The sequence below is a fragment of the Pinus tabuliformis genome, chromosome 1_1, assembly GCF_031772625.1.
Source record: "Pinus tabuliformis cultivar Carrire ecotype Pingquan chromosome 1_1, CPIR1, whole genome shotgun sequence".
In the NCBI taxonomy this organism is placed as follows: Eukaryota; Viridiplantae; Streptophyta; class Pinopsida; order Pinales; family Pinaceae; genus Pinus; species Pinus tabuliformis.
Window position 1 is genome coordinate 609,907,962 of NC_142297.1, and position 27,704 is coordinate 609,935,665.

A 27,704-nucleotide genomic window follows, 5' to 3' on the forward strand; every position below is an offset into this window, starting at 1 on the left:
TAAGTAAAAGGATGAAAATGAAGATTAAGGAGAATGTCAACATTACCATGAACAAGACACGTTGCCCAAAATCGCGACACGCTTTTGAAAATCGTGACACGACCTTGGATTCGACGTGTCATATGATTTGGACACGAATCCGGACCGAATCGTGTCGGATTCGCTGGATTCGGGATTCGTAGGGGGTTTAGGACGAATCCAGTGACTTAGCTCCTAAGTAGTTCGAATTAGTCTATGGGCACCTAAAGATAAAATAATGTGCAAATAATAACTCCTAATGGTGACAAGCCCACCATACTAGCTCATAATGTAAAAACAAGCCTCATAAGGGGCGAAATAATGATGTATGCATGTCATAGGACCCTCCAAAGGCTTAATAACATCCTGAAGTGCCATATTGAGGAACAAATTCTCGAAATATGATGGACAAGGGGGTGGCCCCTTATTCTCCAAGTAGTAGACCTATGGTGCTCTCAATGGGTCTGAAGGCACATCAATGACCCCATGGGTCTCCATATGAATCAGAGATGTCTGTAGATCCTCTACAATGGTCCAGGTGGTGGAATGAATGTCGTTATGATATCGTACAAGTGCTGGGACACTTGCCAAGAGTGTGGGGCTCTTATGGGGCCCTGCTGGGCATAGTGTATCAATCATGTCACCATCGTCCCAAAAGTGGATCGCTAGTAGTCTCTAAGCATCCATGAAGAGTTGTGGAGTGTTTTCTGCTGCTGAGGAAGACCATGGCTGTCTATGCACACCTTAGATGTGCCAATGTGGACCTCTGGGGCTCAGGTCCCATAGAGGGAAGCCAAACCCAAATGGAAACTACTTGCAATCCTGCCAATGTTTTTAAAACCGGAACCTGTGACCGGACCGGTCCACCTAATGAACCGGTTTACCGACCGGAACCGGTCTAACCGGGACTGGTTTGGTCTAAACGAACCAGTTTTAGAAAAATACATTAAATAGTTCATTTTTAATGAAACAAAACTATTTTTAAGATTTAAAACCATGATTCCAAGCCAATAGAGACAAAATATGCAAAGTTTGCTCATTTATATACCATGTAAAGGTGAATATATCGAAATGGCACCGAGTGCAATACATATCATCGACAAAATAGCAAAATACATAAGCAATGAGGCTCTAAATGGCCTATAAAGTCCAAAAAAAATGTTGCAAGCTATGAGGCCATTGGCCTACTACAAGTCTACATTGTACACATGATCAATCATCAAGTTCATCACCACTACTAGCCACAGGATCATCATCAGGGGCTACATAGACATCATCTAGTTCAAAGTCTGAGGATGCCTCAGCTTGATCTGCAACCTCCGTAGCAATGCCACCAATAACAATAGAAGTGGACCTAATGGAAGCACGAGTTTGTCGACCAGCACGACTAGTGCCTTCCATTGGTTCTTTGCCTTTCCTTGATGTCGCTACTGATCCTAGTTCTGATGCCGCCAAAAAATCCACTTCATCCCCCACTAAAGCCATGTCAATATCAAAATCAGCCTCAAACACAGGATCTTCAGTCTCCTCCACCCATTCTGATGTTGGATCAATATTGTCCAACACAATGGGATCTAGATCAGGTGCTTTGTTCATCATTTGGTTCCTCCTCAATCGAAGGTTTTATTGCACGAAAACAAGATCATTTAACCGTTTTTGTTTTGTTCCTTAAAGGCTTGGAGAGGGTGTTTTTGGAGGGAAATCACCCTTAATTTCCCTCTAAAACCCCTAAACTACCTTAGAAAAGTCGCACTGTGGGTCCTCGATAGGCATGGCAAGTAACCGGCTGGTTTAGGACCGGTTAGTTCAAATTTTCCGCCACACAACCTATTAAACCGGGTTTTTTCACCAGTTCCAGCCGGTGGGCTTGCTAACCGGCCGATTAGACCAATAACCGGTTAGCTAGGCCGGTTTTTAAAACAATGAATCCTACATAAGTGCAATGTGTCCCCTAGGCTTCTTGTACAATCAGTCATTAGAATAATCAGGTAAAGGAGCTTACAAACCATGGATAACAACGTGGGCACTTCATAATGGCATGCCCTTCCATAGTGGTCTTTGGCATGTGCTAGTGTCTCCAAACTGCAAAGGGGGTTAGCCAAGTAGCTTATTAGGTGGTTTCAACCCTTAGAGGGGATCGCATGTCCAAGGTACGCCCTTCTAATGGGGTGGCAAGTGACAAATAGTTGAGATGGAATAGGGAATGAGAGGGGCAGCCCTGGGCCACATAATGGGGTATTGGGGTACCTAGGTAAGGTAAATTCCACACCTGGATATATAATGTATAGGAGAGAACAGTCGTGGTACATGAGGTGCCATGGCCTTGATTTTTCCACCCTTCTTTATATGCCTTTTGCCTTTTATGAATTTTTCTTTAGTTAACTGCATGGGGCTCAAAGGACATGAGCATGATGTGTATAATATAGCAGTGATTACCCTTCTTGAGGTAGGGGAGTTCATTGCCCTCCAGGGGTTGGGACAATCATGGGTTCCTGAATGATAGAGGAGGCTCATCTAGGGCCTATGGAACCAGGGTGATGGCCATGGATGGGGTGGATCTCATGCGTCGACTTTTGCCCACGTGCTAATTATTTTTGTCTCGGCCATCTTCAACCTCTGGGACATTATTCTAGGCCTGAACCAAGGTGGGGGCAAGTGGATAGGGAGGCTAGCCCTATGTGGACCCAGAATGGGAATGTGCACCCAAGTGGGAGAAAAGATGAATGGGGGTATAGTGAGTGGATACAAAGTGATATGTGCGGACAAAGGAGTGAGACCACACACCTAAAGTCGAGGTTTCCCAACTAGTACTACCCTAAAACCAAGTGGTCAATAAAGGAGATCCCATGGGACTAAGATGCAAGGGTAACAACTCAAAAGAGATCAAGGGGACAGGAGCACAAATTAAGCCCACTCTTTCTGCCAAATCCCCTCATCAATCCATACCCAGAAGTATCCATGATAAGTATACCCAGTACTCAATTACCAAATGACAAGACATACCTTTATATTCGGGAGGCCCACCTTCAAACATATGATCAATACAGGTGGGTGAGGGACCACATGGTTGGCTCAGGTGGCAAAGAAATGGCGCAACAAGCTAGTAGGAGGCATCAAGGGGTTGTTGACTGCCGGCTGAGGCTCATCATGGAGAAAAATTTCTCCTGGGGATACCACCCACAAGGTGGTGGGTAACAATACCGACCAACAATTTTTTCGCAACAGTGTATTCCTCTAACTTATTTCTTATTTCCCGCCCCCCCCCCCCCCCCCCCCCCCCAATATTTCATTTTCTTTTTCAAAATTGTTGAATAATCCTCTTTAATAGAATTTTGAGAATTTAAAGATGGCCAAATGCCATTGGTGGTCAACAACAGAAGCTGGAGAAACCTTCAAAATTTACTATGGCTAACAACTCATATGGTCAATGGCTAGGATCAAAAATGAAGCTCTAATACCAAATCTGACAAACAAATCTGGCTCATGAGCTAAGTATCCAAACTATTTGGAATACAACACAGAAATCCATTTAGGAATAATATTATATTGAATAAATGTATGAGAAATGATATTATATGATTGTACAATACTACAATGATAGAGGTCGAATAAATACTAGGTGGGACATGCCATTTAATTTAAAGTTATATCCTTAGGTTTAGACATGTCCTTTCATGTGTGTCTTCATTATATATATATATATATATATATATATATATATATATATATATTCTCAATATTGATAGATCCCAAAAGCACACAATCTTTTTCACATAAATGTTGCAAAAAAACAAACCTTTTTGTATACTTTATCAAAGAGTTCACTATAACACTTGCAGATGGTCAACAAGTCCAAGGTTTAGGAAGATCCCATAAGGATTCTATAAAAATATAGAACTTTCAACTACAAACAATGTTTTACACTCTGCCCCTTGCTAGGATGGAAATGTTGTTAGAAGCAAAATGGTTGATGCACTCAAGTACTATGGCCATGAACCTTTGAGAAAAACTTATGCAATTCAAGTGGCAAGGAAAGATATGAAAGCTATATAGCTTAAAAACCCTATATCATATGGTACAATCTAGATCCATTGTAACAAGTGAACAATCAAATTTTCAATGAAGATGTAATTACATATCTAGACACTACATTAACAAAGAAAACATGACAATTTGTAAGCATTACAACCACATTGCAAACAAATATTAAAAACATTCAAACTCAAAAATCGAAGTTGGGGTGACCCTCTATAATTGAAGAGGAAAGTATCTGGGAGGACACTCCAAGAAGAGGGAATCCTTCTTGATATCACTAATCAAGATTGCTTCGAAGATGAAGCATCCTTGAAGGGGGGAAGAATTTTGTCAAACATAAATATGTAGTAGCAGTAACACTAATATTAATTATTACGTAACCAGGGGTCATAACGGCTCACACTCGTGACTAGTCAATGGTATAAATACATTGTCACAAGGGACTGTGTTATATAAATAGTCTTTGCTTATACTTGAAAGACAAAATAATTCTATCAATATAGAATATACTGATTGATAAAAATGAATAAGAATGATGATGTTACAATGAGCCATGTGATGGTCTACTTATAGCACTGACTGGTGATGAAGAAAAGGGTATGTACCCTTTGACTTTTCATTAACTAATTAAATTATTATTGTTTAACATTATTATGGTTATAACATTGCCATCCTCTTAAGGAATGCTTTTTCCTCGAAGCATAGAAGATAGGCTCTCTAATTGAGCATGTTTCTGTGGTAGAATGAAGTTTATCCATCTTTTATGGGTTTGACATCATTTTTGTTGAGTGTTGGTAAGCTTTTTGTGAATTGTTTGCATCTCCAAGCTTCAACACCATATAATTTATAATGTTGATCTTGCCAATTAAACTCCATGAAGTTTTCTTCAAGGTTTGTAGTATAATTCCCCAATCACATCAACCATTCCATACTTGGCACCATATCCATTTTCACGAGCAGTAGAGCGTGGAATCCTATTTGTAGTTCTAGCTCTTGTATTTGAATTGAGACTCTATGACATTTTCCTACTCATTTGACCTTTTGTTAATTAGCAACTGTCACAATGAGGTCTTGGTGGGGCACATGAAAAGGTTTAGTTGTTTAGCAACAACAATATCTATAAAATTATGTGTACTTCCAAAATCTATGAGAACTATGACATTTCTATATTTTATGGCTCCTCTAAGATTCAGGGTCTTAGGTTGTGGTTTCCTTGTCATGGTTGCAAGTGGAACTATAGGTTTGCTTTCTCTTTTTTCTTGAAAATTGGATCCTCTCCTTTCAAGATGCGGTGGAACGTATCTTGCAATCAACAGTTCTATTTGGTCTCTTGGAGTTCCTTTGAAATTCATTTTCTTCATTTCTATTTTGTTGGGCACATGAGATTGAAGCTAGTGATGCTTTTTGCAATGTTTCATCATGGTCTAAATCTGTGTTGTCTGCTATAGTGATTTCATTATCTAGCTTATGGATTTCTATTTGCTTCCCATCTTCATATTTATGGTAGCGTATTGACATGTCTTCACATCTATGTTCTACTCTTACAAAAAATATTTTCCTTCTCTCTGAGTCATTGTTATGTGTCTGAATCCTTCTCTACTTCCTAAGCATATACTTTTTTGTTATTGCATTTGTGCATTGGCGACCATTTGTCTCCACAATATCTGCATTTGTATTCCCCTATCTTATCTAGGTCCTAGTATCGGTTTTCATATTCCTATTGAATTTTTTGTTGTTCAAACAGTTTTGCCACATGTCTAGTATCCTCAATAGTTTTAGGGTTTCGTAGTTTTATTTCACAAATGTAATCCTTCAACCCACAAATATACATTTTTAGCAATTGCTCATCTGTAAATCCGCTTTGTCTTGTTGCCAGAACATTCCATTGGTGTATAGTCATTTACATTTCCTTTTTGCTTAAAATGCGCGAATTTGTTATACAAGTCATCATCTCTTTCATCATGGAACCTTTTTAATAAGGCAGTTGTGAAACTTTGCCAATGAAAGGAATGAGCATCACATTTTTTGGACCACCATAGAAACCAATCATAAGCTTCCCCTTCTAAGTTATTGGAGGCTATCATTATTTTTTCTTGTTCACCCAGTAGGAGATTTGATTCAAAGATACCTTCCATTTTGTTGACCCAGATGATGGTTCCTTTATGGTGCTTACCATCATATTTCAATAACTCTTTTCTAATTTTTTGATAATACCTAAAAAAAATACTTCTAGTGCTTCTTGATGTCCTTGATCACTTGTACTGTGTGGCTCTAGACTCTGCGTTAGTCTTCGATAGGCTAAGGGTTCTACAAATAATGTGTCTACTTTTTCGGCTAGTTGGTCAATTATTTTGCCGTCATAATTAAGTATCCTCGTCATTTCATCCTTGTCATCATTTCTCATTCTTAATGTTGTTACCATCAATCCTCGAATCCTTTTAGCAACTCATCAATTTTGTCTTTTTTTTTTCTATTAGTTTATTGATTTTATCTATTAACTATTTTTGTCCTCCTCCTAACTTTTTTTGTCCTTCTGCTAACTCATTTTGTGCCTTCTCAACATTACCAAGACAGTGCCTTATATTGTTGACTTCATCTCTACATCGATTGACCTCTGTGTGTATTTGTCATTGCTAACCATTTTGGCTTTGCCATTTTTCTTTCAGCACTCCACTTTTTTAATTTTTTATAATTATATATAAAAGTTTATAAAATTAAGATCCGAAAAAAAATAAAAATTAAAAAATAAATAAATAAAAATAAAAATAAATAAATAAATAAACTTTTTATTATTATTAATATACGAAGTAGTATTCTTTTATATATCTTATCCTTCCAATGTGGAAAAACTAGAAAGATAAAACCTATGAAAAGGTACAAGTAAAGTTGTGGCTATATGAATAATTGCATTGCATTGATAAATGGAATCATACGTGGAAAGGTTTGCAGCTGATCATACGAACAGAGTATGACAACTGAGCAGTGATCGAGGAAAACAAAAGTGCAACTGAAATTAGTGGGATGGGAAGGCGACTGAGTGTGTGGCAGTGATAGAATAGAGGCCTGAGCATATGGAAAAGGTACAAGTGTAAGAAAATAACCAGCAGTGATGGTGGTATACATGAAGTACAGATGAGAGCAGCTGATGGTGGCACAGCAGAAGAGCGGTTGTAGTAGGACGTTAAGTATGGATGATAGTGGCTGATGGTGGTACTGCAGAAGATGTGTTGTAGTATGTTGGACAAAATTGGTGCCTATGGTACAGCAGTTGCAGAGTAGGTGACAGTGCACGGAAATGGCAGGCAGCAGAGACTGTATGGAATTGGTACAGACAGAATTTGCTGGGTGTTTGAATGACAAAATCAGCCAAGGATTTCCCTCTCATACTAGTGTTATATAAACAGTCCCTGCTTATACTTGAAAGAGAGAATTCTGCAAATATAAAATATATTGATTGATAAAAATGAATAAGAATGATGATGTTACAATAAGCCTCCTAACTGTCTACTTATGGCATTGACTGATTACGACCTGAAGGGGTACGTACCCATTGACTTTTCATTAACTAATTAACTTATTATTATTTTTAATTATTATGTTTCTAACATATTATAATCATCATTCAGTCATTTTACTCAATATATATATTTTAGACATTACACGTGTTAATATCATAATAACACCAATTGTTCTCATTACACTTTGTTAACTATATAATCTTTGAACTAAAGACAGCATCCAAAAACATATGTGGAAGGCGGATTTATTTCTAAGCACACAAATCTACCTAAACACATCAGAAACAACTAGCTGCCAAGTTGCAAACCTTTCTTACTAAGAGAGTGTATTATGGTTATCATTCATAGATGGGATTGATGGATAAATAGAGCCTATGTAGAATATGAAATCAATATAGCTTCAGATTAAGTCAAACCGTTAATTCAAATGTGACAATTTGACATGTCTTTCTGCATTTTGAAATGTGAAAAGTGAATTCTAGAAAAGTGTTTTTTAATGATATCAATCCTGACATTGACAATAAACACAATAGGTTCATAGAAGACTAGGCATACGGTTGTAACTCTCCTCAATAAGTTATTTGTAAACCCTCAGAAAAAGAATTTGCAAGCAATGAAAAATACAAATGATTACATAAAATAGATGAGAGTTTTATTAATATCCAATAAATGACCACAGAAGTAGGTCAATTGGACTAAAAGTGTACATTCAGTTAAGTACAAAGTGAGAGTGCAAAAGCAACCCATACAGCAATGCTAAACCAGAACAAATTAAAGATCCAAGTATCTAGCTAAAAGCTAATTGTCTAGCTAAGAGAATATAATATAAGGTGCAAGCGCAAGATAGGATGCATACTGCTTGTCTCTGTTCATAAAGCCAGTCACCAACACTTGCAGATTTTCGGAGTGCCGCGCTCTGAAGGGACAGTTACAATGAAAAATATCCTAAGTAGACTAAATAGATATGCCACTGGCAAGAGATGACAAATCCTCTAGCAGTATCTTAGACATGATAATGGATGAATTTTTGTATAAACCTGAGAAGATCTTCGACAAACAGAAGATAAAGGAACATTCTGCAAGAAGTATCATTTAGTAGATTCAGATACAAATCGAAAAAACAAGAAAATCACCGAGCATGCCAGGTGTCACAAGTTTTGAAATTAATTGACATTGAAAAGAGAAATGACCTCCACCAGATCCACATCCTCTGATGTAACTGAAAAACGGCCCTTCTTTTGTACCATGCAGGCCTTGGACCTCTCCTCCTGGTAGTCCTTAAAACCTGCAACAAAGACCAGAAAGGAAAATTTTAAACCAAAATTAGAATCCAATAAAAAAAGAACCCAAAGATACTGCAATTTATGTAAAAGCAATCTACACATTTTATGGTCTAATTTTCTCTAATGCAATCTAGGACATAGAAGAATGCACGAACGAAATAGAACCGCAAAATAATCATAAACATCATATTGCAATTTGCACCTCCAGATGATTTTATTGGTGCTGAGAGACTATTAGCAGATGCACGGGTAGGTAAAAGCAATGGGCCACTCAAAAAGAATTCCTTCCGTACATCCTCTTTAAATGGCTCCTCAAGGCATCGCCCCTTCTTGTCCCTGCTGACAAGGATATGCGTGATGTAGATCCAACAAATGTTGTCTGTAAATATTATGAATTCATATGTATACCGATAAAGTATAATCAAGAAAATCTCTATGCATAAACAAAATGAAGAAAGCATTAGGAGAACCATTCATAGAGAAATATTGCAGAAATGACCGTGGAGTCCTTCATTGGCACAATAGAGTATGAGCACAGAACAGCAAAACTCAAACCTAATTACAACTGACACGCCTAAATATGTCCATCAGACTTATTAAATTTTTTATTCAGGGACACACTACTTAATTTTATCTATAATATCCAGTGTTCCACAGGGACGTGTCCTCCAGGGTCGGGTGTGCGCACCCCTCCCACTCCACGCACCCAAGGCGGGGGGACGTCTGGGGAAATGTTTCCCCATGTCTCCCCAAAAAGGAGACGCAAGGGGGGATGTTTCCCAAGTGTGGGGGACGCGACTCCCCAAAAGGGACTCGCCTGGGCATCCCCCCTCAAAATGGGCTATGCGTCCACCCTTAAATTTGCTTGTAAACAATGATTTATGACAGGGGAAACCTAGTATTTGACCATATTGCCCTACTAATGCTATGCAATTCATGGTAATGTTAAATTCTTAAAGTAAAAGTGACATTCTCCATTATCTTTCATTTTCAAGTAAAATTCTCATTTATCTTTGTAAAAGTGACATTCTCCTTTATCTTTCATTTTCATCCTTTTACTTAAATTTTTAACATTACCATGAAATGACTCAACATGTTTGAGAGTGGTCCCAACCTCATTGGATTTCATATGGAGAAAGTCGAATTTTAGATCTCACTCAAAATCCAACAGACTAACAGTGTTTCAGGAATTCAGGATTCGAAGGATTGCAATGTTTCCTTTGCATTTTGTCATGTAAAAGGGTATGGAATTAGTATTTAACCAAGAGCACCAAGCCCGATGTGCACTTTAGAGTGACTTTTAGCCTCATCACTCCACTATTTTGGAGTTTAGTTATATAAATTTACTATTCCAGTCTTCAGATTTCAGTATCTATTATAGTCTATTTTGCTAGTCTGCAGATTTCAGTATCTATTATAGTCTATTTTTCTTAGTACTAATTACTAATTAGATTCTAGAATGATGAATGATGAATTTTAATTTTAAATCAATTTAGAATCTAGAATGATGAATGATGAATTTTAATTTTAAATCAATTTAGAATCTAGAATGATGAATGATGAATTTAATTTTTAAATCAATGTAGATTTTAGAATGGTGAATAATGAATGATGAATATGGATCAGAGTATTTCATCATTGAATCTCGTGGTCTATGGATGAATTATGTATGTATTAGTAAGGGTGATGAGTATGGATCAATGCATTTCATTATTTAATTCAATTATGTATGTATCATTGTATTTATGTTTTCATTATTGAATATGAATTTGATATATATATATATATATATATATATTAAAAAATAAAAGAAAAAATATATACCCCAACATCCCCCCTAAATTTCCTCAAAATTTGAGGGTACTCCCACACGTCTCCCTTGTGCGTCTCCCCGCACCCGTATAGCAGCAGTAACCTAAGTATAGCAGCAGCAATCATGATGATCTCAGTAGTGCTTGAGGAGGAGGATTGATGTCTTGGTCTTCAAGAGGCAGATTGTGTCAAGGGTCATGGTCTTGGTATTTGTCAATGAAATCTCTAAAAGAAGAATTTTGCATGGGTTTTCCTCTCCAAGAGGGAGAGGTCTTGGCCCTAGCAGTAAGCTAAATATTTGTGTTCTTGTCTCTTTTGTTTTTGATAACAGTTTGATGAAGTAAACACTCACATTAATAATGAATGGAACATCAAGCTAAGATTAATTGTATAAACCCTTCACAAATTGTTATCATGTAATGAAGAATCAATTTAATTATGCACTTCCCTAGATTCTTCGACACTCCCACACGTCCCCCTTGTGCGTCTCCCCACACCCGCGTCTCCCTGTCCCGAAATCTTGGTGGAACATTGATAATATCTAAAACTAGTGCAACACCAACATTAGAATCCCATCAGCCCTATCACTCACAATCCATCTTAAACAAATTCAAATAAATTAATGGGAAACAGAAGGGCCGGAGGAGAACCGTTAGAGCTTGTGGTCTTCCTGTGCTTTGGACTAAACGTTTCATGATTCCTAGTAATATATCAACCTTCAAACTTAAACTTCAGTTTCCAGAGGCCTTTCGCCTTTAAAACTTTCAAATTTTTACCTTTCCTAAAATCCTATCATCCATGAATCTTATCTTTCAAAGAATTTATCATATATTTCCCAGACAACAATCGTACGGTACATGGATGCCTCCATGCAACTCCTCTATGTTTCAACTAAAGTCTATTCTATAGGGTTTCCCATAGGGTGACATCTCATTATGCTCAATGTATTAAAGTAATAATATTGTCATAGATAAAGTGTTAGGTTAAGTCATGTGATTAAAAAAAGGAATTAGATATTGAACATTAGGTAACTTACATTACATATGTCCATTCTCTGTAATATAACACTACATCTCACCTATCTTATAGAACACTAAACCATGGAATATATATGTTGTTGTGTATATATATGTGTATCTTGTGTGTTTCTATAACATGGTATCAAAGCCATAGAGAAAGGATTTGGGTATATACTATACACGATAAAAGAACCAAGGGACAGCAGAATACAGAGAGTTGACGAGCTGAAAATAACACACACAAATTAGAAACAGGCTAACCAAGAACATAAACACAGGCCAACATGAAGAAAAAATAAGTACTTTTTTCTTTTGAGGAATAATATAAAATTATACATATATTCCTAATGCTCATATTGCAGTGGCCTGTCACATTATAAATAAAGCAATAAGGCTGAAGCTATAACTTTCAAGGATAAGCAGCTTATCTTATATGAGAATATCAAGAATCATGTCACGGCTCGTCCATTAATTGCCTAGGGTCAATGTTGAATGACTCGTACTCGGATAAGACTCGTCTGGCTATTGACTCACCAACTCATATAAGAATCGGGAACGACTCGTATAAGAATCGGCAAAATACAGATAATAATAAAATAAAAAATTTAAAATATAGAAAATTTTAAGAACAAAAAAGAAACTAATGACATTCCCAATCCTTATAAGCTACAAAAGCACAATATATGCAATAATTCATAACACCATCTGTTAAAATTGGCAACTAGGGTCAAATTCCACCTTAGGACAGCTCATATGATGGAGACAATTATTGCATTAGATTCCTCTTTTCGAGAGGTCCAATTTTGATATAAAGAGCATCTCATTCTAACACGCAGAAATGGAATTTTGAATTTACTTTCTCTTATGCTCAAACTATCAAGGTCGGCCTCAGTCAAATGTAGGCTCCTGAAGCCCAATACATGTGTCTCCTCACCCTCAACGAAGTGCATAAATACGAGTGACCTCTCTCTCATTTGGACATCACATATCTTTCTCTCTCCTCTCTTGATTGGTCTGTACAGCGTGGAAGCAGCTTTCCCTGCTTCGCACATGTTAAAGGAGGACGAATTTCAAGATTGTTTTGGAGGCTGAAAATTTCAGGAAATAGGACAGCGCTGACTTGGGTGATTTTGACCAGCGTTGACTTTGATCTTAAGGGCAGAATTTCGATTGTTGAAGGCCGCATTGATTGGCACAGTTTTCGAGGTGATTGGAACAATTTGACTGGTTTGGCTTCAGCATTGACTTCAGCCTTTGACTGCAGAAATTACAACAGTGTTTGACTGGGTTGACCAAACTGTTTTTGGGTTAACTTTGACCCCCTTGGAAGGCCAAATTTATCTGTCATTGACCGAACTACTTGGAGGACATTTTGGAGCTACTTTGACCACCGTTGATTTTCTAGTTAGGGTTGCAGTGGACTGCTGATTCGACAGGACTATTTTGGGCAAGATAATTTGATATTTGTACTCTCTCTCTGTTGAACTATTGAAGAATAATAAGAAGATTTGAACAAAGGGTTTCCCCACATTTGGGTTTGTCCCTGTCATCTGCCACATCTTGTGTCCTCTTGTCTTGGCTTGTCTTTTGCACATGTTTTTATGTTCTATCTGCATTTACTATCAATGTATTTAAATTAATGTGATTGCTGCTGAAATTAATTGGAAATTGTTATTGGGCTGATAAGGAACATTGAAGTAAATTGTGCTAAAGCATAGAACATACCATTGTTATCTAATATTAACATGGAATCAAAGCTCAAGTGAAGATAAAGCCCAAGCAAGAGTGAAGCAAATCAATCACTAATGGAAGATGTTAGACAAGGACTTGGAACTAGTCCCAATGATGACTACATCTTACTTCAAATCCGAGGACAAGCTTAAGGACAAATCCGACTATCATGCATGGAAGATGTCTCTAGATTTGACATTGGAAGAAAATGATACCATGGACTGTATCAAAGGAAGAGTAGTGGAGCCTCCTTCAAATGCATCCATTGCTACACAAACCAAGTACAAGAAAGGTGAGGTTAAAGCTAAGAAAATTATTGTTGATTCTATTCACAAGCCTTTGGTTGCGTATATTTCTAATTTGGAAACATCTAAGGAGATGTAGGACAAGTTGGTTGGGATGTTCGAAGTAAATAATGCAAATCAAGTTCTCTTTCTCAAGAACCAGTTGAAAGACATCAGGAATCCTACTTCATGAGGATTATTGAGATCAAGAATGATCTCCTATTTATTGGAGAAGTCATTGGTGACAGGGAGCTTACTCTTATTGCACTTGGAGGCCTTACAACACTACCATCTTCAACAATGATACGATTCCGGGATTTGATGAATTATTGGCTAGATGCACTCAAGAAGAAATAAGGATGATGGGAAGAGACAAGCCCTCAAATGGAAACAATCCTACCACCTTCTCTGCTCATTATAAGAGGAAGAACAATGCTGATCCAAAAAATCAAGGTCAAGAGTTCAAGTCGGGATTCAAAGAAGGAAGAAAAGGAAGATGCTTCAATTGTAATAGGTTTGGCTACTTCGCTAGAGAGTGTTCTCACAAGAAGGATACTCCAAGAGATGATGACAACAATAACAATAACTTCAAAGGCAATGGCAATCAAACGAACAATAGGTTCAAGTTTTCAACAACAAAGGAAAGAGGAATGTTCCCGCTGCTCGAAATGGAAATGGTTGTCCTCCCAAGAAGTCGAGAAACTCCATGTATGAAGAAGTTAATGTTGTAAAGCAAAAATAATTTTATCTTATTTCTGCCCTCACCACCACCTCTCCTTCGGATACATTGGATCATTGGTTGATTGATAGTGGTGCCTCAAGGCACTTCACTGGGTAAAAAGAAGCTCTCTCAAACTTGATTGAAATGAAGACGAATATGGAGATTATACTTGGGAATAATGCCACTTATCCCGTGAAAGAAATTGGGATTGTTACTCTTCACTTAAATCAAGGTCAAACCCTCCACTTACAAGAAGTATTGTATGTACCTAATCTGAAAAAGAACTTCGTCTCTATTCTGCGATGGAAGACAAAGATTTCAAGGTGACATTCATTGATGGGAAAGTTCATGTTTGGCAAAGGAACCCAAGAGATGCATTCACTCTTGGAGTCAGGGTTGAAGGTCTGTATCAGGTTGGAGAAAGTTCGTTGGGAGCAATGACTTGTGATACTTCTCTTCAATCCGAATTATGGCACCGGAGATTTGCTCACCTTCATTTCAAAGCCTTACCTGATGTAAGAAAGATGGTCACAGGTAGGCCCAAATTCAATGTAAATCATGAAGGTGTTAGTAAGGGATGTGAATCTAGAAAATATACAAGGGGACAATTCCCCTCATGTGAAACTCAAACCACCGATATTCTTCAATTGGCCCATTCTAATCTATCAGGTATGTTGCCCGTGACATCTTTGGGTGGATATTTGTACTATGTTATTTTTGTGGATGACTTCTCTCTCAAAACACGGATCTATTTCTTAAAGGAGGATGAAGTATTCAAATGGTTCCGCTCCTTCAAAGCCTTAGTCGAGAACCAAACAAGGAAAAAGATCAAAATATTGAGGACCGATAATGGGACTGAATATGATTCAAATGAATTCAAAGACTAGTGTAGAGAAGCTAAACGAAATGGTGTTGCCAAAAGGAAGTATCATACTATCATAGAAGCCACCCGTGCCATGTTTCATGACCAAGGTCTACCGAAGTTCTTATGGGGAGAAGCTGCCAACACCGTTGTGTATGTTCAAAACCGATGCCCATATCAAGCTTTGGACTTCAAGACACCCGAAGAAGTTTTCACCGATAAGAAACCTGATGTTTCTCATTTTAGAATTTTTGGTTGTCTCGTATATTTTCATGTGCCGAAGAGAAAAGGAAAAAACTAGATGCATCTGGGAAGAAAGAAACGTTTATGGGCTACAGTGAAACTTCGAAGGCATATAGAATCTATGTGCCTGGTCAAAGGTAAGTGGAATCAAGTCATGATCTCACTTTTGATGAAGATTCTACTCTTAGAAAGATCTGAGATCTTCCTATCCCTAGGAAGGACAATGACAATGCTAACGCAAAAAAGCAGGATGACCCTTCGTCTGATGAACCGATGCTCGATGTTGAAGGTCTGATGGTTCCAATGATCCACCTCATAGTGTGCCCTCTACTTCATGAAAAAGGCCTTTGTGGCTCAAAGATACTCTTGAATATGATGAGAAACATATTGCACCGAGGGGGGACATTTCGTGAAAGCAAGAAGCCGAATACGTACTAAGGGTACTTATTTGCCATGAGTACCATTGTAATATGAGCCTTGCACATTCGAAGAAGCCATGAAGCAACAAGTTTGGAAGGACGCGATGAACGAGGAGTATGAGTCGATCATGAAGAATGATGTCTGGGATGTGGTTCCTAAACCCAAGGACAAGTCAGTGGTCACTTCAAAATGGCTCTACGAGATCAAACATGGAGTTGATGGGAGTGCTAAAAATTTCAAGGCTAGATTTGTTGCTCGTGGATTCTCTCAAAAGGAAGGAGTAGACTATAATGAGATATTTGCACGAGTTTCCCGATATACCACCATCCATTTGATCAGAGCCCTTGCTGCCTCGCAAGGATAGAGCCTACACCAAATGGATGTCAAAATTGCCTTCTTGAATGGTTCACTTAAAGAGGAAGTTTATGTGGAGCAACTCAAGGGGTTCGAGGTTCAAGATCGTGAGACACATGTATGCAGGTTGAAGAAATACCTCTATGGGTTGAAGCAAGCCCTTAGGGCTTGGTATGAGAGGATTGATAGTTATCTTATGAAGCTGGGATTTATAAGGAGCGATGTTGACCCAAACCTATACTTCAAGGTTGAAAAGGACAATCTTCTCATTCTAGTCCTTTATGTGGATGATCTCTTTCTGACAGGTGATGACCCTCTCATTCATCAATGCAAGAGGGAGTTAGCTTCCGAGTTCGAGATGAAGGACCTAGGACTGATGCATTATTTCCTAGGGTTGGAGGTCTGGAAAAAGCAAGGTGAGATTTCATTTCTCAAGGAAAATACATTGTGAAGCTACTTGAGAGATGTGGGATGGTGGATTGCAAGTTCGTGACTACTCCAATGGAACTCAACCTTAAGAGGTTATCTGGAAGTGTTGTTGTGCCCGGATTAGCAAACCCTTCCGAGTATCACCAACTTGTGGGGGCTCTGATGTTTTTGGTCAACTCCCATCCTAACATATGCTTCGTTGTGAACACGTTGAGTCAATTTATGGTTGAGCCTCATCACATTCATTGGATTGTTGCTAAGAATCTCTTGAGGTATCTCCAGGGCACAATCCACTATGTACTGAGATACATTGCCAGGTATTTGACTGCGTTGGCAGTGTGGTCGATCGTAAGAGCATGTCTAGCTGATGCTTCCCTTTGGGATCTGCTTCAATATCTTAGATGAGCAGGAAGCAAAAATCGGTTGCACTAAGCACTGTCGAGGTCTAATACATTGCTGCAAGTATGGTTTGTTGTGAAGCAGTTTGGTTGAGGAAGCTCTTCAGTGAGCTATTTGAGCACGTGCTGGATACCATTGTGATCTTCTGCGACAACCAGAGTGGAATTAGCCTATCATAGAATACTGTGTTCCGCTCCAAGAACATTGATATTAGGTACCACTTTAGCCGAGATATGGTACAATTGGGACCAATAAGGCTCCAACACATCAGGACAGATGCGCAAGTTGCAAAAATTCTCACAAAGCCTTTAGGGAAGGTCAAATTATTAACCTTCCAGGAGAGACTTGGAGTCATGAAACGACCCTCCTATGAGGGTCCTGTATGAGTTGGACACTGACCTCTGGGAGCTCCTGGGGGCTTGGGGTACTTCTTGGAGCTATAGCGACCATAGGGTGAGTGGTTCACCTTCCCCTAATGGTGCGCTAGATACAGGGTGAGTGGTTCACCTTCCCCTGTGATACCCCATTATGGTTGACACGTGTGTAGGGTGAGTGGTTCACCTTCCCCTAGCCAGACACATGTATGTAGGGTGAGTGGTTAACCTTCCCCTACGATTGAAATATGCATAGGATGAGTGGTTCATCTTCTCCTATGGTATATATGAGCAAGATGAGTGGTTCACCTTCTCCCGTTGATGCCCTGACACACATCCTACCCATAGAGTCTGGGGCTCATGGGAAGTACCTTTCATCTGGCCAATGAATTGGGAAAAGATGGTTAGAGACCATAGCACTACCGATGGACGCATCGTGTACTTCCATACTCTCTATGACTAGGATGCATGGTGTTCAACAACTTGATCTGGGATCAAGGACTAACTTTAGTCAGTAGAGAGCGGTATGATCTTATGACTCACTCTCAATCACTTCTTCATTATTACTTCATGGTTCAGCAGAGCATAGCAGGGCACTAATGACAGGGATGGTACGGGATGACAAGTTGGCATGACGATGACAAATGGATTCGCAGGTGGAATTCTCCCTACTTGAGAGGGAGTGTTAAAATTGGCAACTAGGGCCAAATTCCACCTTAGGACAGCTCATATGATGGAGAAGATTATTGCATTGGGTTCCTCTTTTTGAGAGGTCCAGTTTTGATATAAAGATCATGTCATTCTAACAAGCAGAAATGGAATTTTGAATTTATTCTCTTTCATGCACAAATTGTCAAGGTCGACCTCAGTGAACTGTAGGCTCATGAAGCCCAATACATGTGTCTCCTCACCCTCAACGAAGTGTATAAACAGGAGTGACCTATCTCTCATTTGGACATGTCATCTCATCACTTATCTCTCTCTCTCCTCTCTTGATTGGTCCGTACAGCTTGGAAGCATCCTTCCCTACTTCGCATGTGTGAAAGTAGGACGAATTTCAGGACTGTTTTGCAGGCTGAAAATTTCAAGAAACAAGACAATGTTGACCAACGTTGACTTGGGTCATTTTGACCAGTGTTGACTTCGATCTTAAGGGCAGAATTTCGATTTTTGAAGGCCGCATTGATTGGCACGGTTTTCCAGGTGATTGGGATAGTTTGACTTCAGCGTTTGACTGCGGAAATTACAACAATGTTTTACTGGGTTGACCAAACTATTTTTGGGTTGACTTTGACCCTCTTGGAAGGCAGAATTTATCTGTTGTTGACCGAGCTGCTTGGAGGACATTTTCGAGCTACTTTGACCATTGTTGACTTTCTGGTTAGGGTTGCAGTTGACTATTAATTTGACAAGACTATTTTGGGCAAGTTAATTTGATATTTGTACTCTCTCTCTCTGTTTTGAACTATTGAAGAATAATAAGAAGATTTGATCAAGGGTTTCCCCACATTGGGGTTTGTCCCTGGCATCTACCACATCTTGTGTCCTCTTGTCTTGGCTTGTCTTCTACACATGTTTTTATGATCTATCTGCATTTACTATCAATGTGTTTAAGTTAATGTGATTGCTAATGAATATAATTGGAAACTGTCATTGGGTTGACAAGGAACATTGAAGTAAATTGTGCTAAAGCATAGAACATACCATTGCTATCTAAAATTAACACCATCTCATAGCTATGATAGTACAACATAACATATTCGATTTTTGTAAGAAAAAAATTTAGATAGTAAATAAGAAAAGGAATCATGTTTCCATAATCAAAATAAAAAATGGCAGCAAGTTCAAAATTCAAATACGTATGTTATAAATGATAAATCGTAGTCTCATAACAATCTTGAGTCTCATGCACGACTACACCTAGAATAAGCCCTCGACGAGCTAGTGCCAAAATCTGAAGGCTAAAGCAACTGTGAGGCAGGTGTATTTGGACTTTCTATTTGAGATGGCAAACTAGAAAGATCCTCAGTCTCTTTATCAAGCCAACTCAAATCACGGGACTCCTCCACAACCCAATAAGACTCTAAATCAGTACTATCCAATAAAATGGGATCTAGATCCTTTAGTTGTAGTTGTTTTAACTTTTGTGAGCATTTGAAGGTTATAGTAGATGAAAACCAACTTCTCCAACCTCTCATGCTCAAACATGTTTCTCTTTTTGTTGTGGATGTGCTCAAATAATGACCATTTGCGCTCACAAGCAGAAGCGCTGCGAGGCTGACTCAAAACTTTGATGGTGAATTCTTGTAACTATGGTGCTTCAGAGCCATAATCTATCCACCAATGAGTTGCAAAAAATAACAACAGAGATTATCACTTTGCAACGCCAAACATATAAAACAGAATTCATGCACAGGGCCAACATGTGGCTGAGAAACTCAACGGCAGGGTTGTTGGAAATATTGAGAGAGGAGTGAATCAGTATTGCTCTTTAATTAGTTATTTTAACATCACACAACATTATATTTATATTACCATTAATAGTACATCAATAAACAACACCATTCAACAATGCACAAACATCAAGACAGTAGACAACATTTTTAGGTGGAAACCTTTCCGAGAGAAAAACCACTGAACGCTTCTCAATATTTGTCTTCAATAAAATTTACATCAATATTTTCAGTTCCAACTGAAGAAGGCTCCAGATCCCTGGTGCTCCAACCTGAAGAATGCTCCAATGCCCTTGTTTACTACCTGCAACTGGAAGGACACGCCAATCCCTAGTTTATAGGCTCCAACCTGAAGGATGCACCAGACTTAACTGCTAAACCATGGCTCACGCATCACATACAAAACTCCAGCCGTATATTGTTCACAACGTTGCACAGACAACAACAGTACATACAAAAATAGTAGCAATATGACACTTCATTCAAAAATTACTCAGCATATCAAATTATGGTAGTATACTTCAGACAGCGAGTACTCCAATCTAGTTAGGCACAACACAAGTTGACAATGTGATAGCTATATATATGAGTTGCAATCACAGTTCTCTATACACCCTTGATACAAGCAATACATACAAAGTTCAAACAAGTGTGTATTAGTTCATGATTCTTCACTGCCCTGCACAAGGAATCCATTCAGTTAATCTATGTGTATAAAAATTCTGCAACAATTGTCAACGTTTCAAAATATGTCGTCAAGACTCCATCCGTGAGAGTGACCATATTTGTGCCAAATTGTGACACGATTTCAAAACTATGTATAGTTTCAAGATACCATGAATGGTCTTGCAAGCTCCAGAAAGGGCGGCAAAGTATGTAATCCGCACTTATGGTATGTTGTTCAGATCAGGTAGAAGTAAGCAAATAGGTTTTAAATGACGAGTTCCCAATTGCATTAGTCCTTCAAATTTCAATAAATACAGAACCATAGGCTGAAGGTTTTACTTGTAATAGGGTTGTATGTATTGCACATGTTGTTCTCAATCATCCCAACCTTGAAACAAGTCTCAATGGATCGGATGGAAACCAATCGTTGCTTTCATACTTGGAGCAATCTGCTTGAGTTATGGATCAGAGTTTCTAATAGGAGTGCGGGTCATGTTTAGTGCGTAAAGACTTGATACCCTTGAACAGAGAAATGGTGCTACAAGAAGCTCAGAAATTACACCTCACAAAGGGAATAGCAATAGCTACAAGTGTCATGGTTATTGAAAGAATTCATTGTTGTTTGTGGCTTCGAACTTGCTCATTTTTTGCACAAGAATATTGCCCCAACAAAAGGTTGAGCCATAGTACAGAAACTAGTAAATTTAGAAGTGTGAGTGCCCAGGATTGTAGTAGTAGCCCAACGAAACCTTCTTGTGCTCAGATCTTGATGACCGAAGGCATAAAAATATTTCAAAGCATATTTGAGTGAGATGTAGTCCTTTAATTCGATGCAAATTCACCTGCAAAATAGATCTCCAATTAATCCCAAACCATGACCATAAACCCTCACCAAAGTTGAACGTTATTCCTCAGAGATCAAAAAATGATTCGAGCCTCTCTTAGGATTTGACTCTTCTCCACAAGGCTGAAGACAAATTTCAGAGCAAGATTACTTCAAATAATGTGTGTTTAATTGCAAACCATAGAGGTGAGATAAGGTGTCTTTTTATAGTTTTTGAAGGACACAAATTTGGGCAGCTGACTAGAGCAAAAAGATGAGGTCGTCTGCCTTTTAGGATCTAGATTTAGCTTTCTATTTGGTGTCAAAACCCCTCATGTACTTGTAATTTCAAAATAAATTTTGAAACCCTCCACAAACATCCTTGTGCCATAACACTACTTAATTTAATTTTTAGAGAAGATCTTTGGCCAATGATAAACTGCCACATCATCCATTGTTTGGGGCATTTGACCACAAGGTGGGTGCTTCATCCTCAAACAAGCATATCTCTCAAACTGTGAGGGCTCTCGCGGTGTGCCACATACCGTCGGAATCAGCTCATCAAGGAGCATCCAATGATGGTGATCTTAGGAGCAACCCGACTAATCTCCTCAAAAATTCAAACAAGTGTGGGGCTTCTAGGGTTTTCCAAGGATTCTTCTTTTGGAGATTCTAACTGATGCAATCTAAACAAATATTAAGAGCGTTCAATCACTAATGTTGGTGTCAATGACAACACCATTCAACAAGGGCCTCAAGGCTCAAACTCAAAAAAAATAAAAATTGAAACAAAAAAAATTAAAATGAAAACAGAATTAACAAAAAAAAAAATGAAACAAAGAATCAAACCTCATGAAGCCTACCTGGTGGTGATGAAGTTGGGTCTGATGAAGCCTCCTTTAGCCTCCTGCAAGAACTCCTTCACTGTGCAATGGAGTCACTCAACTCCTTCAGCGAAGACTCGACACTCAATGAATGACAATTAGAAATGAGTCAAACGACAAGTGAATGAGAAATGAGAGGGAGGGAGGTTTTATACAGGTCTGTGCGAGTCGGGTCAAAGTGGGTCTTATGCGAGTGAGCACAGGTAAGGGGGTTTTATGTGGGGGTTCTATCTTTCAAACCTGTTTCCGCATATGACTCGTCAAGACTTGCGACTCTCTAAGGGTCTTACAAGGGTCGTGCTCCACTGCATAGGATATACACAACGAAGGCTTTTTCCCAAAATCTGTTAAAGATGTCTACATTTTCTCAGTATGAACTATTCAAAGGCAATAAAATACCATTTGAAACCAACTTTTGAGTGACTATTCCAGTCTAACCTAACCAATCTTTTGCTATACCATGTTTTGAAAGGACTGAGACCTTAAATAAATGTTTACTAGTCACATCCATGGTGGGGATATTGTTGATGTTTGTCGCTACAATACATCTACACATGCTTCAGTGGTTAGGCGTGCAGAAGTCTCCTAATGGACCCGTGAACCTTAGTAATTACTTTAATAATTAAAGTAGTTTCTTTTAAAAGGATAAAGCGAGTTAACCTAATCTAATGCAAATGTCATTTGCATTAGTAAATTAGATGAATCTCAACCATCGATCTCAAGTGAGGAAATATCTAATCACAGTGATCAATCACCTTGGAGATTAGGGTTGTGGATTCAGTCATAACTCAAGCTTATAAAAGAAGGGCTAGGCCAAGGGAGAAGAGACAACACACACAGACTAAAGGCATTGAGAGAGGCATCTCAGTGGTGGGTGGAGAAGGAATTCTCCTAAGTGTGTTGGGTTCAACGAACCTGCAAAGAGGGCAACACGCAGATCCACATCAGCGAAGTCTAGGGCTTGACCAACTAGATCATATCCAAATTGTTGTATGTATTTTCTTCAGTCTAGGTCATTTTCACAGTAAGGGAGCCCAATTAGGTTTGGAGTTATTAATGAAGAACTGATTTGGTTGGGCAGAGATTTGTGTGCAAGCATGTGTGAGATTGGTTAATTTAATGTGCTTTTGCTGAATACTAATTTTTTGTTTTATGTTAAGAACCCAGTTGTGCTTTAATCAATAGATATGTGATCAATCTGCTAGGAACTAATTGCCAAGTAGTTGGGTTCAAAAATTTAACATGGTATCAGAGCAAGAAATATGAGAAACTAATCTCATAATCATGATGCCAAGTTCCTACAAGCATTGCAGGGGCCAAGTTCATCTGCAACCATATGTGGCAGTAAAGAAAGTTTTATTTGTTGTTTCCAAGTTGATCATATGTAGTATGGTGGGACAACGACAAGTTGAGTGAAAAGTTTAACAATTAAAAAAAATTATGGACGAAAACCAGCAAGCAGCTCCGACAGCCCAGTGGCAGATCAAACCATAGTAGTAGCGACTAGCAGGTAGAGGATCTAGAGTCATTAGACGCAGAGTGCCATGAGGTCGAGGACCAAGCTCAACACAAACAAGAGAAAGGAGCCGCATGAAGGTTTGAACCAACAGTCGTCTAGCCATCCAGGAAATTGTGGTTGCCAGATACCGCAAAGGTTGTAGACAGTAGGTGCTAGTTGCAGGAGATGGTTGGACGAAACCACAAAAGAATAGGACCAATCGCAAAAGGGTTTGTCGGCAAAGAAAGACACCATGCAACAAATCAACAAGGAATAATCGTTGCAGGTAGTGTCAAGCATGCAAGAGCATCAGTAGACCAGGATTCACCACGGGCCAAGGATAACCACCGACGAAATGCCCAACAAACGCCAACAAGCACTGTGAGTGAGCCGGAGTGCACAAGGATGAGTTGTCACACTACAGGAGTCCCAACAGGTCGTGGAGTAGAAAAGATAGTCGCTAGCAAGGAAGACCCGAGCTGCAGGACCCAAGTGTCAAGGCTACAATTAAGCATCCACCAATAAACAGTCAAAGGTTGCTCCCAAGAATGAGCAGCAGGAGGTGCGACAGGGCACAAGACAATGTCAGCAACAATATATTTATTTTTACTTAAGTTTATGATTCGGAGACGGCCATAATCAATTTGAGGTTGCAGGATAGGTTGAAGAGTGCTTATAACTTATTCACTAGAATTCGAGGGTTTCACTAATTCTCATGGAGAATGGTCCATGGGAGTTTGATAATACCAAACTCACCCCACTTATAGATGTTGTAGATTTGGTCATCCACAATCAAAAGGATGTGAAAAGCAACAAGGTTTATCTTGGATGCGGTCAAGGATCGTGTGATTCCTCACCTCTCTAAGAAGAATACGACAAGGGGGTGTGGGAGGCTCTGATGAAGTTATACCAGAGTGATAATACCAATAAGAAGGTGGTGTTGAAAGAAAAGCTCTAAAACACCCACATGACCAAATCAAATTAAATGACCTCTTATCTCACCAAGATCACACAGGTTTGGGATAAGTTGGTTGCAGTTGGGGAGGCCGTGATGGATGAAGAGATGTTAAGGACAACCCTGAATGGTGCTGGAATATTCAGCGATACTAAGGGGGTGTGAATCAATATTAAAAAAAAATAACTTCAAAAGCTTGTAAATGAATCCATAGGTATAAAGAAAAGCATATAAATATACGTAACATAGATATTTTTACCTGGAAACCACGAAATGTTTTTCTTAATATATATATATATATATATAGAGAGAGAGAGAGAGAGAGAGAGAGAGCGAGAGAGAGAGAGAGTACATTCAAATTTATCAGCACCAACTCCCTGATTTATCGGCACCACTGAATGAAAGCACCAACTCCTTTATTTATCAACAGCAAAGCTTGTACAAGAATCAATATTAGCTAAAGAAAGTTTGTCCTTCTGGTAGTTGCTCCTTTGTCCTTCACATAGGCACTTGGCCTCCTTATCAGCAAAACTCAACCTTTAGAACTCAACCTCCTAACCAAAGAACAATGTTAGATCTTCAAAATAGACCTAAAACTCGTCTTCCAACACACCATGATTTACCCCTCAAAATAGGCCTGAGTTTGACCTTCTTCATACCAAAACTTCGGTCCTAAAATTCAGCCTCAATAGGGGCAGGTCACAACTTTTAGGACAGGCTTGAAATTCAACCTTCCACATTGGAATTTGGCCCTTTACACTAATCTACAATCAAACTTCTAACCACAACCAGAAACCTTCAAAAGGTTTGCGAAAAATCCTTCCAAAATAAGCCAAAAACCCTTCAAAAATGTGCCAAAAATCCTTCGCAAATAGTCTCTCCAAATCAACTCCTCTTCACTTCTGGTTCATGATGTATGAACCTCATAACTCCTTTTCTTCACTAGTTTGCACAAATTTGAACTTGCTTGAGCGAATGACTTGAAATGTTCTTTCTCGTGCCTATTTATGGCGCATTCGAGGTCTAGACTGGATCGATTTGTCCACTGGCTAGACTAGCTTGTGCAACTGACAAAATGTATATTGAATATTCAAAAAAACATTTTTCATCAACCGTGAGGAGTTAGAGGGAGTGCCATATGTCGTAATACGTAATGCTTCCATTTGAGCTAGGTTAATGGAGTAAAAATGATTTCAAAGATAGGGTATCCAAATGGGGCATCAAAAATCCAAAAACAATATTTCGAAATATGTTATTTGAATATGCAACTCTCTTTCATTTGGACATCCTTTGACATCAATGACTTCTTTCAACAAATGGCTTCACCAAACCATGGTGAGGTCATGGTCTCCTTTCATCAATGGCATCGTGGCATGAGAGAAACCTTCTTGATTGGGATAGATTGTGGAATGATTTCATGCAGGAGAGGATTCGAGAGGAATATCTATCAGGAGGCTACCACAAGGTTGATGATGAGAATCTTTCTCTTGTCAGTCAAGAAATGAAGAACAAAGGAAAAGGTTCGAGCAGGAGTGAGGAGTTAGCCTCATAAACGAAGAAGAAGGACTTGACTAACATCAATTGTTTTGCATGTCATAATACAAGACACTATGCCTCATAGTGTCCAAACTTCAAAGAGGAAAGGCAGAAAAGGAACGTAGTGAGTTGTAGTCGTGTCAGCAAAAGTGCAGGTGGAAGAGTTTTCCAAGAAGTTTAAGATAGAATTCACACTTATTTCCGGCATTTACTCGAGCACAATACTAGTCGGTGCATGGCTATTAGATAGTGGAGCCACACGGCATATGACAGGAGCACAAGAGCCTTTTGACAGCATGACAGAGTGGTGACTTAGAGATGCATGTGGAGTTTCGTGTTGATACCAAACATGCAATGAAGGGAGTTGGGATAGTCATATTCCAACTTGAGTCAAAGGGCGTGTTGCCAGTGAAAGACGTGCCATCGATGCCAAAACTCAAGAGAAGTTTGCTCTCAATTTCTATTATAGAGAATAAGGGGTTTATGGTAGCATTCCGAGATGGACAGACACTGATCAGATCCATGTGATCTGGCTTTGATAATGGCCACATCATTAGAGTTAGAGAGGGCAACTTGTATAGGCTAAACAACCAACCTATTCGTGCAATGGTAAGTGACAAGACAATGATAGCAAACAGGGAACAGGAAACTCCAACGGTTGAGCATAGTGGAGGGAATCAGCCTTTACGTTTAGGTGGAGTTTGCACCTAAAAATGATACAAAATTACTTCAAGTGATGAAATTCATTATGCAAACTTTAGAAGAAATCAACCTTCATTGGTCACTACAAAGTCTCCTCTCCTTTTGCAATGGTGCATGCCAATAATAGGAGTTGTCCCTAGTTTTTTTAGTACATTATCCTTGCAAATATGCACACTTAAAATATTGTGAATAGCAACATAAAACATTCTTTTGACAGCCACTAAACTGCCAAAAGAAAATGGAATTGCAAGAAATCTATTGGTAGAATTTTCCTTTAAAACAGAATTGTTAGAAGTGGAAATGACTATGAAAAAGATGCATCTATAGATGATTAAACATTAGTCAAAATACAGGGCAAAAATAGTGTTGCAAGTCTACAAATAAAAATCAGAAATTAACAAGATATAGATGCTGAGAATCAAGCATAAGACGACTTTAATTTGGATTAATGAATAATCAAAGAGATGTTTGCACTGCAGGGACCAAACACAAAATGAATCTGCTGATCAAATCACTGCTGGATGAGAAACTTGTTAGAAATGAGAGAATGGAGAATGATATTGCAGGCTGTTGTTGTGTTCTGCTCACAAAAATCCTCACGCACTTTAAAATGACCCTTCCTTTCTCTTTTATCAGCGCTTAGTGATACATTCTAGGTAAACCAAGCCATAGAAGAAGACAAGAG

General features: G+C 38.7%; 1 protein-coding gene across 14 annotated transcripts in view; it reads right to left on the reverse strand.

Moving 5' to 3' along the window:
* LOC149214756 (Protein kinase superfamily protein) overlaps nt 1-27,704 on the reverse strand; it is a 323,935-nt gene that overhangs the window by 132,516 nt on the left and 163,715 nt on the right. For 8 of the 14 annotated variants that reach the window (XR_016250953.1, XM_089392393.1, XM_089392389.1 and 5 more), the window contains 4 exons: nt 9,057-9,193; nt 8,762-8,856; nt 8,609-8,647; nt 8,428-8,487 (listed from right to left, as the gene is read on the reverse strand). Coding sequence is in view for 13 of the 14 variants with exons in the window: in XM_089392393.1 (XP_089248519.1) it covers nt 8,428-8,487; nt 8,609-8,647; nt 8,762-8,856; nt 9,057-9,193 (331 nt within the window). In the remaining variant the exon portion in view is untranslated. The remainder of the gene's footprint in view (nt 1-8,427; nt 8,488-8,608; nt 8,648-8,761; nt 8,857-9,056; nt 9,194-27,704) is intronic. The other 6 variants (XM_089392396.1, XM_089392395.1, XM_089392401.1 and 3 more) reach the window with 3 other exon arrangements.